Genomic DNA, 17,605 nt, shown 5'->3' with positions numbered 1-17,605 from the left:
CATCAAGCGCTACAAAGAAACTGGCTCACATGAGGACCGCACCAGGAAAGGAAGACCAAGAGTCACCTCTGCTTCTGAGGATAAGTTTATCCGAGTCACCAGCCTCAGAAATCCCATGTTAACAGCAGCTCAGATTAGAGACCAGGTCAATGCCACACAGAGTTCTAGCAGCAGACACATCTCTTCAACAACTGTTAAGAGGAGACTTTGTGCAGCAGGCCTTCATGGTAAAATAGCTGCTAGGAAACCACTGCTAAGGACAGGCAACAAGCAGAAGAGACTTGTTTGGGCTAAAGAACACAAGGAATGGACATTAGACCAGTGGAAATCTGTGCTTTGGTCTGATGAGTCCAAATTTGAGGTCTTTGGTTCCAACCACTGTGTCTGTGTGACGCAGAAAAGGTGAACGGATGGACTCTACATGCCTGGTTCCCACCGTGAAGCATGGAGGAGGAGGTGTGATGGTGTGGGGGTGCTTTGCTGGTGACACTGTTGGGGATTTATTCAAAATTGAAGGCATACTGAACTAGCATGGCTACCACAATATCTTGCAGCGGCATGCTATTCCATCCGGTTTGCGTTTAGTTGGACCATTTATTTTTCAACAGGACAATGACCCCAAACACACCTCCAGGCTGTGTAAGGGCTATCTGACCAAGAAGGAGAGTGATGGGGTGCTACGCCAGATGACCTGACCTCCACAGTCACCAGACCTGAACCCAATCGAGATGGTTTGGGGTGAGCTGGACCGCAGAGTTAAGGCAAAAGGGCCAACAAGTGCTAAGCATCTCTGGGAACTCCTTCAAGATTGTTGGAAGACCATTTCCAGTGACTACCTCTTGAAGCTCATCAAGAGAATGCCAAGAGTGTGCAAAGCAGTCATCAGAGCAAAAGGTGGCTACTTTGAAGAACCTAGAATATAAGACATATTTTCAGCTGTTTCACACTTTTTTGTTAAGTATATAATTCCACATGTGTTAATTCATAGTTTTGATGCCTTCAGTGTGAATGTACAATTTTCATAGTCCATTAAAATACAGAAAAATCTTTAAATGAGAAGGTGTGTCCAAACTTTTGGTTTCTACTGTACAACCCAACAGAAGGCTGCCTTGGAGTAAGAGGATTGTCTTGAGCTTCTCTTTCATTTGGCCAATCTATACATTGCTTTTCAAATTGTCCAGTCCCTTTTGAATCCGTTCAGTGTAGTAAGTTATAATGGCCAATCAATTGGGGAAAGTCATAGATTAAGTTACAAGACTAAGGGGGGATTACCTGGGCATCTGTATTGGTGTTAAAATTGGTTTTCAACTGGTGACCAGTTCACATTAACAGGTTCTTCTCATTATATGGCTACCAGAAGTAATCAACAAAGGTAGGGTGTCGTTACCCTGACAAGAAAAGGTACTGAGGTCTTCAAAAGAGATCTACTGTCTTAAAGCCAAAGGACTAACCTCATTATAAATTAGGGGTGAGAGGAAATGGTCCACTGACATGTAAAAGTTTTGACTGTTATTGTGAACAGTTAACTAAGTTGAAGGTGAAATGATCTCTAAATGGCTGAAGTTAAAGATGACACATTTCCTCTGTGTATTTTTGGCAAAAATACAGGTCTATATTCACTTACATTTTAAAAATTACAAAAAGGAAAATGGTCTGATGCAAAAGTTTGGGCACCCTGCATGGTTAGTACCTAATAGCGCCCCCTTTTTGTAAGAATCACAGCTTGTAAATGCTTTTTGTAGACAGTCAAGAGTCTTGTTTTGAGGGATTTTCATCCATTCTTCCTTGGAGAATTCTTCCAGTTCTGTGAGATTCCTGGGCCGTCTTGCATGCTCTATTTTGAGGACTAGCCACAGATTTTCAATGATGGTCAGATCAGGGGACTGTTGGGGCCATTAAAAACCTTCAGCTTGCGCCTTTTGATGTAGTCTATTGTAGATTTTGTTGTGTGTTTAGAATCATTATCCATTTGTCGAAGCCATCCTCTATTCAACTTCAGCTTTTCTACAGAGGGTGTTTTGTTTGTATCAAGAATTTGTTGAAATTTCATTGAATCCATTCTTCCCACTACCTATGAAATGTTTCTCATGCCATTGACTGCAGCACAACCCCAAAGCATTATTGATCCTCCCCCATGCCTAATGGTTGGCGAGATGTTTTTTTTCCTGAAACTCTGCCTTTTTTTTTTTTTCCCACACATGCCTTTGATCATTGTGGCCAGTGAGCTCTGTTATGCTCATCGATCCACAGGACTTGTTTCCAACATGCATCAGGCTTGTTTAGATGTTCTTTTGCATACTTCTGCGTCCTCACCATAAAATTCAGCGTCAGGAGAGGTTTTCTTCTGAGGACTCTTCCATGAAGGCCATATTTGTGCAGGTGTCACTGAACAGTAGAACAATGTACCACAACTCCAGAGTCTGCTAAATCTTTCTGAAAGTCTTTTGCAGTCAAGCTGGGGTTCTGATCTGCCTCTAGCAATCCAACAAGCAGCTCTCATTGAAACTTTGCTTGGTCTTCCAGACTTTATCTTGACCTCCACTGTTGCCAGCAACTGCCTTTTCTTAATTACATTTCGAACTGAGGAAAGGGCAACTTGAAAACTCTTTGCTATCTTCTTATAGCCTTCTCCTGTATTGTGGGCCTCCACTATTTTCATTTTCAGAGTGTTGGGCAGCTGCTTAGAAGAACCCATGACTGTTGTTTTTTGGCACCGGGTTAGAGGAGGCTGAGTTTTTATTAAGCTGGAAAGCTTATATCACCTCTTTGATGGTGAACAAGCCATAACCCTAATGTCTGAAGCCTTGGTCAAGGTTATCTGAGCACACAAATCTCCAAGGGTGCCCAAACTTTTGCATCGGCCCGTCTTTCCCTTTTTTGTATTTTTTTTAATTTATAAACTGAGAAAATAAAAAAAAAATTAAATAAACTAAAAAATATAATATAACTTTAGGCCTTCTACTTTCATCTTCAACTTGCTTAACTGTTCACAATGACAGTAATTTTGACCAGGGGTGCCCAAACTTTTACATGCCACTGTAGTTTATGCTAGCAAATTATTATGGTCAAAAATTCTCCAAGGCCATGATGCATTTTGTTAAGGTATTGGGGACTTAAAGCGCACCTGTCATCAGGATTGTGCTCAGGAAACTACATACACTGTCAGGTGGGTGCCATTACACTGATTAATATGATACGATACCTTGGTTGATGATCTGTCTTGTGTAATCTTTACTTTCAGCTTGGAGATAATGATATGCTCGTGCTCCAGGGCGGCCTATGGGGGGCGCTCTATCTGCTGTTCTGCTTACAAATTCATCTGTATGCTCTTATGGCGCTTCACTGACCTGCCTCCTATTTTACATTAATGCATCAAGTAGTGCGGGGCTAGGTAAAAGAAGAGGTAGGTCAGTGAGGTGTCATAAGGGCATACAGATGAATATGTAAGAGCATCAGAGCGCCCCCCACAGGCCGCACGGAAGCACGAGCATATCATTATCTCCAAACTGAAAGTTAAAGGGGTTGTCAACTACTTTTACACTGATGCCCTATCCATAGGGTAGGGCATCAATGTATGATCGGCTGGGGTCCCGCACGCAGCACCCCCGCCGATCAGCTGTTATCGTGCAGTACACCACGGTGGCCACTATCACTTGATGGCGGAGCCCCGCAGGTGAGCGCTTCCGGCTGACACCGATAACAGCTGATCGGCAGGGGTGCCATGTGCGGGACCCTGGCCGATCATACATTGATGGGCATCAATGTAAAAGTAGTGGGCAACTTCTTTGAGATTACACAAGAACCACAGGACAGATTTCATCAACCAGGTTATCATATTAATCAGTGTAATGGCGCCCACCTGACAGTGTATGTAGTTTACTGAGCACAATCCTGTTGACAGGTTCATTCTGGTTGTGTTTTTTTTACCTTTTTTTGCACCCAGAAGAGGCTTGTTTTGTTAAATTGGACGATTTATGAACATTTAAGAAACCGCAGGTTTTGTTTTGAACCAAGGAACTGGATCCTTGTGTGTCTACCAGAGAGTTGATCCCTTACAAAGTGAAGACTTCTGTGAAACCTACGCGTTTCGAACACCAAACGTTCACAATCCTGGAACTAAAAACATCTGGCGTTCGATACTGAGGTTACATGGAGGCTTCCCCCTTCATTTTATTTTTTGCAATGTGTATATCTTTTTAATGGATTATCAATAAAATCATGATTTTAATCTGCAATTTGGATCTGGAAGCTGGCCCTCCCTTTTTTTTTTTTTTTTTTTTTTTTTTTTTTTTTTCCTTTTTCAGTTCCAGAGAATAAGACTTTTTTTATTTTATTTTGTACTTATTTCTATGGCGTATGGGCACGGCTCGCAGGATTCTCTGGGGATGTATCTTTAGGCAGCTATGTGTAATAACCCTGTGAGCCTCGCCCCCCTGATAAACGCCATAAGAATTATCCCATATCTCTGTGACCGTTCATCTGATTAAAAGAAAATATATATATATATATATATATATATATATATATATATATATATATATATATATATATATATATATATATATATATATATATATATAATCACAGGATACTCAAGGAATAAAATGGATACTAGCTGCTTTTGAACTGCTGGACAGGTTCTCTTTTAAGTAAAAAGTCCACCTTGGCCTAAGTCACCATTTTTGTCTTTATAATCTCCACTTTCCTTTACTCTACTAGAGCCACCGCGATGGGTGTCACCCGCCGAAAAGTTTTACCTCTCAGGATTTAGAGACTGTTTGGACCGCACCGAAGACTTCATTCACGATATCAGCCCAGCAGCTAAAGCCCGTTTTTTAGATGAGCTGCAGACCCATCTTCAACACCGGTTAAGATTCCCAAAACAATTAAACCTATGTGGTCAAGCGAGACGACGGGAGGACGACTTGTCTTCTGAAGGAAATGTCTCTCCGAACTCAATCGGTGGCTCTGTAAGCCCGTACTCTCCGTCGGTGAATGGCTCGGAGAATTGCGGTCCACCAAGTTGGGTGTCTTCAAGCCCAGCAAGTTCTGGAGGGTTTCCGAATGACCCTAATCATAGTAACACCTTTGTCTGGAGACCTTGGCCTTAGGGAGTAGGAGGCCTCTCCATTTCTTTTACCTAGTATCCCCATATATATATGCAATATACTACTGACATCTGATACGTGAGTGGAGCTGTCTCGTAAGATTCTGCTCTATCCAATATGTATGTATAGCGACTTATATACAGTATCTGTATGAGATTCTTCTATATGTTGTTCATATGTATTTATGCCTTGATTTGCCAATATGTAACTCATTCGCTGTTGTACAGCGCCTCTGTGTGGTTTTTTTTTTCTTTTTTTTGCTACTGAATAAAGTTTTTGGGTGGAATTTAATATTTTGCACCATTTATCCCAAGTGTTACAGAGACTGTCTAAGTGATGTACGGTGAAGTATAAGCAGCTGATTTTGGGAAATACTCATGAGCGCCATGAGAAAAGGCTGGTTGACCCTAATCATGTGTGATGGTGGAATGATCTTCTAGCTACATGGTTTATATGGTGGGGAAACATCTCCAAGTTCAACTGCTGGTTGGGAAAAGATGATGGAAGGAAGGAATATATGTACCACCACCATACATGATCCAGTCTGCCACCCACAGACCTAATCTTTCTTTCCTAATCACAATTGTTGATTGAATCGCACATGCAGAAAATAATATTTTGAACCGCTCCTGGGGTGGAGGACTATTCCACAGATTTAGGTCTTAAAGTAAAGAAGCCGAGATTGAACTTGTCTCTCCTGACAGAGGGAGTGCCCCCTTATCTTTAGTGGGGTGAGAGGGGGGGGATGTCCTTGCATGAAACAGCTTTTGCAAAAGTGAAGAAATTTGTCAGACACACCTGTTGGTATAAGTGCAATCAGTAGGTGATTCCTCAAGCTTGGGAGCGCCCTAGTCTATCTGTCCCCCAAGTTACCCCAGAAGGTGGAGACGCCGGGGTCACGTACCTTGCTATTCTATCTTAAACATCTGTTCCCTCCCCCACCCAGGGAGGTGTGTGGCTGAGGTGTATAGGACCACGCTAACCAGACAGACAAGGGAAGAATGACCGGGATGAAAGAAAATTACAATCATAGAGATATGCTCCCGAAACAGAGTGGAACACGGGAGGGATAGGTAAGAGAAACAAAATAGAGGATGAGGAATGAGCATGCAAACCAACTCCACGAAGAAATCTCTAACAACTCTCCAACCGCCTACTCCAAACACTGAATTTCTCCTCTGACACTGAACCAGGAAGTAAGCTATCACTGGCAATGCCCAAGTTCCAGTGGTGAGCAGATCTTGCAGAGGAGAGTGGTCAACACAGAACAGCTGAGACTATTCAGGATGGAGATCTCCAGTAGATCAACTGAAATGATTAACCCTTGCAAGAAAAACCTGCACTGTTTAATAGGATAGTGAAGCCGGTTTAATAAGTGAAGGAATTCATGTTAACGGACGCTGCGATCTTCTGGCCCCTCTCAGTCGCGGTATCCCCATGACAGTGTGTGCAAATTCACACTGACTATTAACAGACACAAACTAGGAGAAAAACGAATGTAAATATACTGCAGTAACTAAATAGTACATGCAAATAACATAGGAGACTTGACACTATTTTGGTCAAAAAAGTGTAAAAACCATCCCACTGCGACAAGGTGTACCCAATTGGGATGGTCCTATCGCTACTACACTGCTCAAAATAAAGGGAACACTCAAATAACACATCCTAGATCTGAATGAATGAAACATTCAATACTTTGCTCTGTACAAAGTTGAATGTGTTGACGACAAAATCACACAAAAATCATCAATGGAAATCAAATTTATTAACCAATGGAGGCCTGGATTTGGAGTCACCCCCAAAATTAAAGTAGAAAAACACACTACAGGCTGATCCAACTTTGATGTAATGTCCTTAAAACAAGTGAAAATGAGGCTCAGTATTGTGTGTGGCCTCCACGTGCCTGTATGACCTCCCTACAATGCCTGGGCATGCTCCTGATGAGGCTCAGTATTGTGTGTGGCCTCCACGTGCCTGTATGACCTCCCTACAACGCCTGGGCATGCTCCTGATGAGGCTGAGTATTGTGTGTGGCCTCCACGTGCCTGTATGACCTCCCTACAATGCCTGGGCATGCTCCTGATGAGGCTCAGTATTGTGTGTGGCCTCCACGTGCCTGTATGACCTCCCTACAACTCCTGGGCATGCTCCTGATGAGGCTGAGTATTGTGTGTGGCCTCCACGTGCCTGTATGACCTCCCTACAACCCCTGGGCATGCTCCTGATGAGTCTCAGTATTGTGTGTGGCCTCCACGTGCCTGTATGACCTCCCTACAACTCCTGGGCATGCTCCTGATGAGTTTGCGGATGGTCTCTTGTGGGATCTCCTCCCAGACCTGGACTAAAGCATCCGCCAACTCCTGGACAGTCTGTGGTGCAACGTGACGTTTGGTGGATGGAGCGAGACATGATGTCCCAGATGTGCTCAATCGGATTCAGGTCTGGGGAACGGGCGGGCCAGTCCATAGCTTCAATGCCTTCATCTTGCAGGAACTGCTGACACACTCCAGCCACATGAGGTCTGGCATTGTCCTGCATTAGGAGGAACCCAGGGCCAACCGCACCAGCATATGGTCTCACAAGGGGTCTGAGGATCTCATCTCGGTACCTAATGGCAGTCAGGCTACCTCTGGCGAGCACATGGAGGGCTGTGCGGCCCTTCAAAGAAATGCCATCCCACACCATTACTGACCCACTGCCAAACCGGTCATGCTGGAGGATGTGGCAGGCAGCAGATCGCTCTCCACGGCGTCTCCAGACTCTGTCACGTTTGTCACATGTGCTCAGTGTGAACCTGCTTTCATCTGTGAAGAGCACAGGGAGCCAGTGGCGACTTTGCCAATCATGGTGTTCTGTGGCAAATGCAAAGCGTACTGCACGGTGTTGGGCTGTGGGCACAACCCCCATCTGTGGATGTCGGGCCCTCATACCACCCTCATGGAGTCGGTTTCTAACCGTTTGTGCAGACACATGCACATTTGTGGCCTGCTGGAGGTCATTTTGCAGGGCTCTGGCAGTGCTCCTCCTGTTCCTCCTTGCACAAAGGTGGAGGTAGCTGTCCTGCTGCTGGGTTGTTGCCCTCCTATGGCTCCATCCACATCTCCTTTTATCTGCTCCTTGCTCTGGACACTGTGCTGACAGACACAGCTACCCTTCTTGCCACAGCTCGCACAGATGTGCCATCCTGGATGAACTGCACTACCTGAGCAACTTCTGTGGGTTGTACTGTAGACACCGCCTCATGCTACTGTACCTCTAGAGGTGAGGGCAATAGCAAAGTGAAAAAGTGACCAAAACAACAGCCAAAAAGGATGAGAACAGAGAAATGGTCTGTGGTCACCACCTGCAGAACCGCTCCTTTATAGGGGGTATCTTGCTAATTGCTGATCATTTCTACCAGTTGTCTGTTCCATTTGCACAACAGCAGGAGAAATTGATTCACAATCAGTGTTGCTTCATAACTGGACAGGTAGATTTCACAGAAGTGTTATTGACTTGGAGTTACATTGTGTTGTTTAAGTGTTCCCTTTATTTTTTTGAGCAGTGTATTTCACCTTTATGTGCCAGCAGGCCCAATAGACAGAGGGCAGAGCAGGACCCAGGCCTGACCATTTTGCTCCTGCCTGTGGAAAGCTATATAGAAGATGCACAGCCCACCTCTCTGCGCCAGCTGGCTCAATATACGGTGGGCAGAGCAGGACCCAGGCCTGACCATTTTGCACCTGCCTGTGGAAAGCTATATAGAAGATGCACAGCCCACCTCTCTGTTCCAGCAGGCCCAATATACGGTGGGCAGAGCAGGGCCCGGCCTGACCATTTTGCTCCTGCCTGTGGAAAGCTATATAGAGAAGATGCACAGCCCACCTCTCTGTTCCAGCAGGCCCAATATACGGTGGGCAGAGCAGGGCCCGGCCTGACCATTTTGCTCCTGCCTGTGGAAAGCTATATAGAGAAGATGCACAGCCCACCTCTCTGTTCCAGCAGTCCCAATATACGGTGGGCAGAGCAGGGCCCAGGCCTGACCATTTTGCTCCTGCCTGTTATGTAGACAAGGTGTATCGAGGAAAGTGTGGAGAATCCGCGCTGCTGCTGAAATAAGGTAACTCCAGATACACACAAGAATGTGCGGTATAATTGCGGTTTTATTAAAAGTCTACGCGTTTCGAAGTACCTTACTTCTTCCTCAGGACAAAAACCATTTGGAAAACTATGTAGACAAAGATGCACAGCCCAAAAAGCTTTTTACCTTACTTTTTGTAAGGGCCATTTATGCTCTTGTACAAGTTTATCATGTCACCTCATTACACGTCTCTTCTCAAAACTAAATGTCATCCTGCTAATCGTTCCTCATAACCAAGACGCTCCATGGCTATTATCAGCTTTGTGACCCTACTTTGTACCTTTTCTGTGAACCGGTCCGCATGACTAAACTACGAATTCGAGATAAGGTCGCACTAACGCTTTGTAAAGTGGCAGTATTACCCCTCTGTCCTGCGAGTCCATGCCTTTTTTTTTTTAAAGGGTTATTCCCACTGTATCAATCACAGCTCGATGGCTTAAAAATCCTAAAAGAAATAAACGTATCAAATCAATTTCCAAAAGTGCCTGCTGCTCTGGGTATCGCCCCTGAAAATAAACGTGTCTGAGGCTTTTGTTTACCTGGTTGCCCATGGATACGTCCTGTAGATGTTTCCTGACTGGTCGCACATGCTCAGTAGATACCTGCTATTTTTCTAGTGCGTGCATGGTTGCGCCGTCATCGCTGCACAGGGTGGACTTGGGCACTGGGTCCCCGATGCAGTCGGAGGAGGAGAAGCTTTCCTCTCTGACCGCACCGCTCGGCTGTGTACTAGATGCCACAGAGCGGGCACAGGAGCGCCACACCAATGGCTCTTCACATTAAAAGTATGAATATTTCTGTCCATATTTGTTGTAATGGACGGTCTACTCATATACATGATAAAAATATAACCGGGCCTTCATCTGTACTGTCTGAAACCGAAACTGTCTTTTTTTTTTTTCTCCACAGCAACCAATCAGAGCGCAGCTTTCATTTTTTAAATGGCTCTGGTTAAACGTAAGCTGTGCTGTGATTGGTTGCTATGGGTGACAAAAAGCCTGGAGAGCGCACCTAGGCCCCAAAAACACAAACAGATTCATGGTGGAGGATTGTAGCCCTCAAATAGGGCGGTGGGACAAAACAACTGCATTCATTGATAGAACTGTTGGCAAATATTAATAAGTGCCGCCATACATAGGTAACGGCAGCTGTGAAGAGGGTGCTTGTGGGAAACGTAGTTCACAGAGGTCACATGGTCAGCACTGAAGCCCACTGCACACTGAGCGGAGAGGCGGTTATGGAGGAGTGCGGCCGATAAATAACAGCGGACATAGCGGGGCCGCGAGAGCAAGGTCAAGGAGCCGGAAAATATAGAATATCTTCTGGGATAACCCCTTAATAAAGGACCATCCCCTGCTGGCTGAGCAGCCGCTGACGGACACTGCATGCCAATATCAAAAACCTGTCCTGAACGTCCAAGCAGAAAAAGACAAGTGTGAACAAGTGCGAACTAACAGAGCCCCTCTATATAACTAGCAAGGCTGCGCTCTGAAACACTATGATATGGGTACACTGAATATAAGGGGAACGACTTGTCACTGGCTGCGGGGCTCGCAGGAACTGGCCAAGTTGTGAACGTTGGATCCTGTGTTATCTACTATACAGGGTGGTCCAAAAGTAGGTGGACAGAAAGTGTAATAAGGTTATGAAGGGGGGAGATTTATCAAACACTAAATTGCAGCCGCCTGTCTGGATCATCCTCCAATAAACCATGAATTAGACGTGGACGATCAGCTTTCCACCCAATAGATTTCAGGATTCGTATGATAGAAGCTCGTGAAATTCCCAATTCCAGAGAGGCTCTTCTGGAGGACTTTTTTGGACTCTGAACAAATGTTTCAGCAACAAGTTGTTTATTATCTTCTGTACAGACGGTTTTGGGTCGAGCAGTTTTTGGAGCATTAAGGATTGAGCCAGTGGCATTGAATCTGTCACGAATGCGGTAAATGGTTTGTCTCTTTGGGGCTTGAGTACCAAATGTTTCAACCCAATTTCGCTCTAACGGTTTCAGCATTTTGAGATTTCCAATACTCTGTTAAAATCCATTTTCTTTGATCTGTATTTAAATTATTTGTCATTGTGTGTTATCTGAATTATCTGAAAAGAAAACAGATTTGGGGGTGATCTATCTGTGAAAACTAGATCTGTGAAACTGGCTCAGTTGCCCTTAGCAACCAATCAGAATCCACCTTTCATTTTCCAAAGAGTCTGTGAGGAATGAAACGTGGAATCTGATTGGTTGCTCAGGGCAACTGAGCCAGTTTCACTTTACACCATGTTTGATAAATCTCCCCCTTCATAACCTTGTTACACTTTCTGTCCACCTACTTTTGGACCATCCGGTATATAGAGGTGTTATCAGTCATTGTACAGGAGGAGGAGGAGGTGAGCTGTGATATCACCTATTGTGAATGGTGGATCCTGTGTTATCTACTGTATATAGAGGTGTTATCACTCATTGTACAGGAGGAGGTGAGCTGTGACATCAACTATTGTGAATGGTGGATCCTCTGTTATCTACAGTATATAGAGGTGTTATCAGTCATTGTATAGGAGGAGGAGGTGAGCTGTGACATCCCCTATTGTGAATGGTGGATACTGTGTTATCTACTGTATATAGAGGTGTTATCAGTCATTGTACAGGAGGGGGAGGTGAGCAGTGACATCCCCTATTGTGAATGGTTGATACTGTGTTATCTACTGTATATAGAGGTGTTATCACTCATTGTACAGGAGGAGGTGAGCTGTGACATCAACTATTGTGAATGGTGGATCCTCTGTTATCTACTGTATATAGAGGTGAGCTGTGACATCACCTATTGTGAATGGTGGATCCTCTGTTATCTACTGTATATAGAGCTGTTATCAGTCATTGTACAGAAGGAGGAGGAGAGCTGTGACATCACCTATTGTGAATGGTGGATCCTGTGTTATCTACTGTATATAGAGGGGTTAGCAGTCATTGTACAGGAGGAGGAGAAGGTGAGCTGTGACACCGCCTATTGTGAATGGTGGATTCTGTGTTATGTACTGTATATAGAGGTAATATCAGTCATTGTACAGGAGGAGGAGGAGGAGGTGAGCTGTGACATCACCTATTGTGAATGGTGGATCCTGTGTTATCTACTGTATATAGAGGTGTTATCAGTCATTGTACAGGAGGAGGTATCAGCTGTAGGTTATGTACCGTGTGTAGTATATTACTAGCTGTAGGTTATGTACCGTGTGTAGTATATTACTAGCTGTAGGTTATGTACCATGTGTAGTATACAGTCATATGAAAAAGTTTGGGCACCCCTATTAATCTTAAGCTTAATGTTCTATAAAAATTGGTGTTTTTGCAACAGCTATTTCAGTTTGATATATGTAATAACTGTTGGATACAGTAATGTTTCTGCCTTGAAATGAGGTTTATTGTACTAACAGAAAATGTGCAATCTGCATTCAAACAAAATTTGACAGGTGTATAAGTATGGGCACCTCACCAGAAAAGTGACATTAATATTTAGTAGATCCTCCTTTTGCAAAAATAACAGCCTCTAGTCGCTTCCTGTAGCTTTTAATGAGTTCCTGGATCCTGGATGAAGGTATTTTTGACCATTCCTCTTTACAAAACAATTCCAGTTCAGTTAAGTTTGATGGTCGCCGAGCATGGACAGCCCTCTTCAAATGACCCCAGAGATGTTCAATGATATTCAGGTCTGGGGACTGGGATGGCCATTCCAGAACATTGTAGTTGTTCCTCTGCATGAATGCCTGAGTAGATTTGGAGCGGTGTTTTGGATCATTGTCTTGCTGAAAGATCCATCCACTTTGTAACTTCATATTTATCACTGATTCTTGAACATTATTGTCAAGAATCTGCTGATACTGAGTGGAATCCATGCGTCCCTCAACTTTAACAAGATTCCCAGTGCCAGCATTGACCACACAGCCCCAAAGCATGATGGAACCTCCACCAAATTTTACTGTGGGTAGCAAGTGTTTTTCTTGGAATGCTGTGTTTTTTTGCCACCATGCATAACGCCTTTTTGTATGACCAAATAACTCAATCTTGATTTCATCAGTCCACAGGACCTTCTTCCAAAAAGAAATTGGCTTCTCCAAATGTGCTTTTGCATACCTCAGCCGACTCTGTTTGTGGCGTGCTTGCAGAAACGGCTTCTTTCGCATCACTCTCCCATACAGCTTCTCCTTGTGCAAAGTGCCTTGTATAGTTGACCGATGCACAGTGACACCATCTGCAGCAAGTTGATGCTGCAGCTCTCTGGAGGTGGTCTGAGGATTGTCCTTGACTGATCTCACCATTCTTCTTCTCTGCCTTTCTGATGTTTTTCTTGGCCTGCCACTTCTGGCCTTAACAAGAACTGTCCCTGTGTTCTTCCATTTCCTTACTATGTTCCTCACAGTGGAAACTGACAGGTTAAATCTCTGAGACAGCTTTTTGTATGCTTCCCCTGAACAACTATGTTGAATAATCTTTGTTTTCAGATCATTTGACAGTTGTTTTGAGGAGCACATGATGCCACTCTTCAGAGGAGATTCAAACAGGAGAACAACTTGCAAGTGGCCACTTTAAGTAGCTTTTCTCATGATTGCATACACCTGGCTATGAAGTTCAAAGCTCCATGAGGTTACAAAACCAAAAAAAGTGCTTTAGTAAGTCAGTAAAAAGTAGGTAGGAGTATTTAAAACAAGAAAATGATAAGGGTGCCCATACTTATGCACCTGTCAAATTTTGTTTGAATGCAGATTGCACATTTTCTGTTAGTACAATAAACCTCATTTCAAGGCAGAAACATTACTGTGTCCAAAAGTTATTACATATATCAAACTGAAATAGCTGTTGCAAAAACACCAATTTTTATAAAACATTAAGCTTAAGATTAATAGGGGTGCCCAAACTTTTTCATATGACTGTATTACTAGCTGTAGGTTATGTACCGTGTGTAGTATATTACTAGCTGTAGGTTATGTACCGTGTGTAGTATATTACTAGCTGTAGGTTATGTACCGTGTGTAGTATATTACTAGCTGTAGGTTATATACATTGTGTAGTATATTACTAGCTGTAGGTTATATACCATGTGTAGTATATTACTAGCTGTAGGTTATATACATTGTGTAGTATATTACTAGCTGTAGGTTATGTACCGTGTGTAGTATATTACTAGCTGTAGGTTATGTACAGTGTGTAGTATATTACTAGCTGTAGGTTATGTACAGTGTGTAGTATATTACTAGCTGTAGGTTATATACATTGTGTAGTATATTACTAGCTGTAGGTTATGTACCGTGTGTAGTATATTACTAGCTGTAGGTTATGTACCGTGTGTAGTATATTACTAGCTGTAGGTTATATACAGTGTGTAGTATATTACTAGCTGTAGGTTATGTACCGTGTGTAGTATATTACTAGCTGTAGGTTATGTGCAGTGTGTAGTATATTACTAGCTGTAGGTTATGTGCAGTGTGTAGTATATTACTAGCTGTAGGTTATGTACCGTGTGTAGTATATTACTAGCTGTAGGTTATGTACCGTGTGTAGTATATTACTAGCTGTAGGTTATGTACCGTGTGTAGTATATTACTAGCTGTAGGTTATATACAGTGTGTAGTATATTACTAGCTGTAGGTTATGTACCGTGTGTAGTTTATTACTAGCTGTAGGTTATGTACCGTGTGTAGTATATTACTAGCTGCAGGTTATGTACCGTGTGTAGTATATTACTAGCTGTATGTTATGTACAGTGTGTAGTATATTACTAGCTGTAGGTTATGTACCGTGTGTAGTATATTACTAGTTGTAGGTTATGTACAGTGTGTAGTATATTACTAGCTGTAGGTTATATACAGTGTGTAGTATATTACTAGCTGTAGGTTATGTACCGTGTGCAGTATATTACTAGCTGTAGGTTATATACATTGTGTAGTATATTACTAGCTGTAGGTTATGTACAGTGTGTAGTATATTACTAGCTGTAGGTTATGTACAGTGTGTAGTATATTACTAGCTGTAGGTTATATACAGTGTGTAGTATATTACTAGCTGTAGGTTATGTACAGTGTGTAGTATATTACTAGCTGTAGGTTATGTACAGTGTGTAGTATATTACTAGCTGTAGGTTATATACAGTGTGTAGTATATTACTAGCTGTAGGTTATGTACCGTGTGCAGTATATTACTAGCTGTAGGTTATATACATTGTGTAGTATATTACTAGCTGTAGGTTATGTACAGTGTGTAGTATATTACTAGCTGTAGGTTATGTACCGTGTGCAGTATATTACTAGCTGTAGGTTATATACATTGTGTAGTATGTTACTAGCTGTAGGTTATGTACAATGTGTAGTATATTACTAGCTGTAGGTTATATACAGTGTGTAGTATATTACTAGCTGTAGGTTATATACCATGTGTAGTATATTACTAGCTGTAGGTTATATACATTGTGTAGTATATTACTAGCTGTAGGTTATGTACCGTGTGTAGTATATTACTAGCTGTAGGTTATATACATTGTGTAGTATATTACTAGCTGTAGGTTATGTACCGTGTGTAGTATATTACTAGCTGTAGGTTATGTACCGTGTGTAGTATATTACTAGCTGTAGGTTATATACAGTGTGTAGTATATTACTAGCTGTAGGTTATGTACCGTGTGTAGTATATTACTAGCTGTAGGTTATGTGCAGTGTGTAGTATATTACTAGCTGTAGGTTATGTACAGTGTGTAGTATATTACTAGCTGTAGGTTATGTGCAGTGTGTAGTATATTACTAGCTGTAGGTTATGTACAGTGTGTAGTATATTACTAGCTGTAGGTTATGTACAGTGTGTAGTATATTACTAGCTGTAGGTTATGTGCAGTGTGTAGTATATTACTAGCTGTAGGTTATGTACAGTGTGTAGTATATTACTAGCTGTAGGTTATATACAGTGTGTAGTATATTACTAGCTGTAGGTTATGTACCGTGTGTAGTATATTACTAGCTGTAGGTTATGTACCGTGTGTAGTATATTACTAGCTGTAGGTTATATACATTGTGTAGTATATTACTAGCTGTAGGTTATATACCATGTGTAGTATATTACTAGCTGTAGGTTATATACATTGTGTAGTATATTACTAGCTGTAGGTTATGTACCGTGTGTAGTATATTACTAGCTGTAGGTTATATACATTGTGTAGTATATTACTAGCTGTAGGTTATGTACCGTGTGTAGTATATTACTAGCTGTAGGTTATGTACCGTGTGTAGTATATTACTAGCTGTAGGTTATATACAGTGTGTAGTATATTACTAGCTGTAGGTTATGTACCGTGTGTAGTATATTACTAGCTGTAGGTTATATACAGTGTGTAGTATATTACTAGCTGTAGGTTATATACAGTGTGTAGTATATTACTAGCTGTAGGTTATATACCGTGTGTAGTATATTACTAGCTGTAGGTTATGTGCAATGTGTAGTATATTACTAGCTGTAGGTTATATACAGTGTGTAGTATATTACTAGCTGTAGGTTATGTACAGTGTGTAGTATATTACTAGCTGTAGGTTATGTACAGTGTGTAGTATATTACTAGCTGTAGGTTATGTACCGTGTGTAGTATATTACTAGCTGTAGGTTATATACCGTGTGTAGCATATTACTAGCTGTAGGTTATGTACAGTGTGTAGTATATTACTAGCTGTAGGTTATATACAGTGTGTAGTATATTACTAGCTGTAGGTTATGTACCGTGTGCAGTATATTACTAGCTGTAGGTTATATACATTGTGTAGTATATTACTAGCTGTAGGTTATGTACAGTGTGTAGTATATTACTAGCTGTAGGTTATGTACAGTGTGTAGTATATTACTAGCTGTAGGTTATATACATTGTGTAGTATATTACTAGCTGTAGGTTATGTACAGTGTGTAGTATATTACTAGCTGTAGGTTATGTGCAGTGTGTAGTATATTACTAGCTGTAGGTTATGTACAGTGTGTAGTATATTGCTAGCTGTAGGTTATGTACAGTGTGTAGTATATTACTAGCTGTAGGTTATGTACAGTGTGTAGTATATTACTAGCTGTAGGTTATGTACCGTGTGTAGTATATTACTAGCTGTAGGTTATGTACAGTGTGTAGTATATTACTAGCTGTAGGTTATGTGCAGTGTGTAGTATATTACTAGCTGTAGGTTATGTACAGTGTGTAGTATATTACTAGCTGTAGGTTATGTGCAGTGTGTAGTATATTACTAGCTGTAGGTTATGTGCAGTGTGTAGTATATTACTAGCTGTAGGTTTTGTACCGTGTGTAGTATATTACTAGCTGTAGGTTATGTACAGTGTGTAGTATATTACTAGCTGTAGGTTATGTAC

General features: G+C 42.0%; 1 protein-coding gene across 1 annotated transcript in view; it reads left to right on the top strand.

Annotated features, from left to right (window-relative positions):
* HES7 (hes family bHLH transcription factor 7) overlaps positions 1-5,415 on the top strand; it is a 31,001-nt gene extending 25,586 nt beyond the window's left edge. Inside the window, exon 4 of the mRNA XM_073650997.1 lies at positions 4,720-5,415. Within this exon, the coding sequence (XP_073507098.1) occupies positions 4,720-5,111 (392 nt within the window). The 3' untranslated portion in view covers positions 5,112-5,415. The remainder of the gene's footprint in view (positions 1-4,719) is intronic.
* Positions 5,416-17,605: the final 12,190 nt, after the last annotated feature.

This window comes from Phyllobates terribilis, unplaced genomic scaffold (genome assembly GCF_046119375.1).
Source record: "Phyllobates terribilis strain yellow unplaced genomic scaffold, ASM4611937v1 Scaffold_11__3_contigs__length_659146591, whole genome shotgun sequence".
Classification (NCBI taxonomy): Eukaryota; Metazoa; Chordata; class Amphibia; order Anura; family Dendrobatidae; genus Phyllobates; species Phyllobates terribilis.
Note: the sequence above shows the minus strand (reverse complement) of the source record. Positions and strands in the feature narration are given on the sequence as shown.